Source organism: Aspergillus nomiae (assembly GCF_001204775.2).
Source record: "Aspergillus nomiae NRRL 13137 chromosome Unknown contig00626, whole genome shotgun sequence".
Taxonomy (NCBI): Eukaryota; Fungi; Ascomycota; class Eurotiomycetes; order Eurotiales; family Aspergillaceae; genus Aspergillus; species Aspergillus nomiae.
This window is the reverse complement of record NW_015378681.1, coordinates 9067-12512: the sequence shown is the minus strand read 5'-3', so window position 1 is coordinate 12512 and position 3446 is coordinate 9067. Positions and strand designations below refer to the sequence as shown.

General features: G+C 46.7%; 1 protein-coding gene across 1 annotated transcript; it reads right to left on the bottom strand.

The window, feature by feature from the left end:
• Positions 1-31: 31 nt before the first annotated feature.
• On the bottom strand, positions 32-2181 carry ANOM_011314 (uncharacterized protein; the record flags this gene model as incomplete). Its single annotated transcript, XM_015556570.1, has 2 exons — positions 32-90; positions 159-2181. 2 exons carry the CDS (start codon positions 2179-2181, stop codon positions 32-34), a joined length of 2082 nt encoding a protein of 693 aa, XP_015401280.1.
• Between the last annotated feature and the right edge of the window lie 1265 nt (positions 2182-3446).

Sequence of the window (3446 nt, the reverse complement as noted above, 5' to 3'; positions counted from 1 at the left end):
ATCTGATCTAGACTCGATATCTGCTCCGCTCTCAAGCAGTACCTCGACCATTGCTACATTCCCATTCTGGGCTGCTAATGACAGCGCTGTCTGACCACCATATGTTTTAGATTCGATATAGGCTCCGTTATTAAGCAGCAGCTTGGCTACTGCCTTACATCTCATGCTGGTAGCAAACAGCAGCGGTGTCATGTTACTGCTACCAGATTTGGAGTTAGGATCAGCACCCATATCAAGAAGCAGTTTGACCACTGCTTCGTGTCCCATAGAAGCCGCTATTGACAGCGCTGACGGAGTATTACAAGATGCAAACTCTATGTCAGCACCTCTTTCAAGCAGTAATTGAACTGCCGCCTCATTTCCGATCTGGGCAGCGTATGACAAGACTGTCATAGACTTATCATAAGAAAAATCAGAAAAACGGAGCAATGGTTGAGAGTCAATCTCCCTCTGAAGGAGCAATTTGACCACGCCTTCATGTCCGTTCTTGGCAGCTAATGTCAAAGATGCCAATCCGATTTCGGGTTTGAAATCGCTCGCACATTTATTTGTCTCATGAAGCAGCTGTATGACCGCTTCAGATCCTCGTCTTGCTGCATGCGACAGTAACGTTTCTTCTTCAATATATCCTTCGAGTACTGCCACTTGCTGAAGCCATACCTGCGCAGAGCCGACAGGGTAACCTATTTCCACGACTTCCAGAATATGCCTTTCGCCATGCAGCATGAAAGTTCGCTTATCAATTGCTGCATATATGTACTGCCCATTGTCGAGGACACTCGCAATTTGGTCTCGCTCGTATTGCTGCTGTTCTAGATCCTGAGACGGTGTATGATGCACTTGGAGACTATTGTGGATGTCCACGAAAAGGAGTCCTCCAGACCTCTTCAGAACTATCTGAAACGAATTTCTCTCTTTGTCTAACACCACCAGTCGACCAATTATGCCATCGGTGGGAAGTTCCGTGGTCGTAATGATCAGCTCGTCATGAAACCCCCAGCCGGAGCACTGATAGACTGTACAGGAGGCTATGTCCTCTTTCTCTACGCCTTTGAACCTGACTGCGCATTTCCCCACGTTTCCCTGCTTCCTGTGACGCACCGAACGCCATGGTCTGACATATAAGGATTTCATAGGGTAATACTTGAGAAAATTTTCTGCTAGGTCTAGCACTTCCAGTTCCGAGCTTCGCTCTCTCGTAAAGTTTTGATTTGTTAAGAGAACATCCTTCAGACGGATCGCGAGCCGTTTATTCTTCTCCTTTATCCGAGTGCATTCGAGAATAGCAAGCCCCGAGCCCCCCTGCTCATCGCTTTTATAGCGGAGTGATAAATTGATTCCTCTGCTGCTAAGTGTGATAGGATCTCCTATATCACCGGAAGGCTTTGTTGGGATGACGTTGCCGGAGCCAGCAAACGCAGCTGGCGAACTTGCAAGAATCCCACCGTGATGATCTGTTGATGTCCAAGCAAAGAGACTGTGGTCATTCGTAGTTCGTATAATCTCTTCTTGAAGTCTGATAAATGCCTTTGTTCCTTCACCGTACAGCATCGGCATGGATATTCCAAAGATTCCCATTAAGCAATAGGCGACATCCTCAAGTCTTGTTGTCTTTCTCTTTGCAGCCCATGACATTTTTTGAGCGACACTAGCATATGCTACGTCGTCTACCAATAAGAAATTACCAGGTATTCCGGTTATTTCAGATATTTGCTGCTGCAGATCTAATTTTTCACCCATCTTGTGCCATTCACTATCGAAGAAGATGACTGTCGATGGAGCGATAAGCTCCTGAAGAGTCCAGCCTCTAGTGAACCATTTGCTGTTCCTGAAATCGTCGTCACAGACGGGCCCGTGGGGGACATCGGATAGATATGCGTAGCAAACTTCTGCTTCCTCATACCAACGGTACATTGAGTTTATAGCCTCTGAAAGTTCCGCACTGCTTGTCTTATCAATGCAGCAAGTGTCAATCCAGATGTAATCAAAGCGGTTCTCCCGAGCAATGGAGCAAACTCCCAAGATCTTTTCATATCCCTTCAATTTGTGGGTCGCTTGCGACGTGATATCCTGCAACGTAACTTCCTCCTTCCCCCACGTATGTGAGAGAATTGCATATTGTGGGAACTCTCCGCCTCCATACTCTTCCACCTCAAGCGTGCGTGTATTAAGTAACCGCATGATTAGTTGGCAGAGGCTCCAGGAATCCGTTCGTATCACTCCCTACTTCTCTAGAGGTCCTCTCGGATGAAGTACGTAAGATGATAATGTCAGTACATCACGAAAACAACAACAAAGAAAAAAAAGAAAGGGGAAAAAACGTAAAGTGCTGGAATCACTTCACTTGATGAAGATGTGGCTCGGGGAGAGAAACGAGAGCGCGGGGACAAAGCATCCAGCTGACACACACTACAACACACGAGGTTGACGTGTCAGAGGTGATATCGGCAGCCTATAATACACGCTTCACTAACAACACCATCACCCACATTCAGTGATACTAAAGTAGAAATTGAGCTTGCTGATCTTCTGGAGGTGCCGTGGGCTCTTGTATACCACCTATTTAGTCCTTCTAGTTTCAAGAAAGAGATTGAGGCCACCCTCAAGTCGAAATACGCAAGATGACTAAATGGCTACGACTCAGCCGCGCTGCATGTATGTAATGAATGCCCCGCAGTGCATATTCGTGGACGAAAGTCGCGATATCCCGATATACATCTGCTATTGTATCCCATCTACTGGAGTTTAGCACGCACTGATCCACAACGGGAAAGACACTCATCCAGTTCTGTGCGTGAAACTGCCAAACCATGCCAACCGTCAAAGCTTTGGACAGCTCTAAGCTGTAAACGATGGGATGGATTGCAGCTTTACTCATGAAGCGCGCCACACCAACTGCGATGCTGGATGAGCGCTATCGTACGCCGTGCGGCTTCGTCCAGTATCAAGCCAAAAGAAAATCCCATATATCGGGGTTAAGATGAGAGAGCACAACGTTGTGATTGCCTCACTTCCCGCAGGTTTATATGGGGCACCTTCCGCTGCAATTACGACGTCGAATCTGCTTTTATCCCTGTCTTAGATAAGAACTGGTCTGCTGGTGGGAATTGGTGGCAGTATTACCCGACCTGAACAAGGCCATGATATCCGGCTAGGTAATGTCGTTGTCGGCCAACCGCAGGGTACGACTGGAGGAGTGAATCAGTATATTTTAAGGAAGGCGAAGTCCAATGAAAAATGGGAATAGAAAGACTTTATCAGCAAGCCCCAATAGATCCTCCTTCAAACACTAGCAAGACTGCAAGCGGAGCAATAACTGGAGGATTCTAGAATAATTGAGTTACTGGGTGACATACCTATCACTGTTGACTATGTGTAGAGGTTCAGATGAGCTGCATGCTAACTTGATATTCCACAAAATATCTGGACCTTCGAATGCTTCGGGA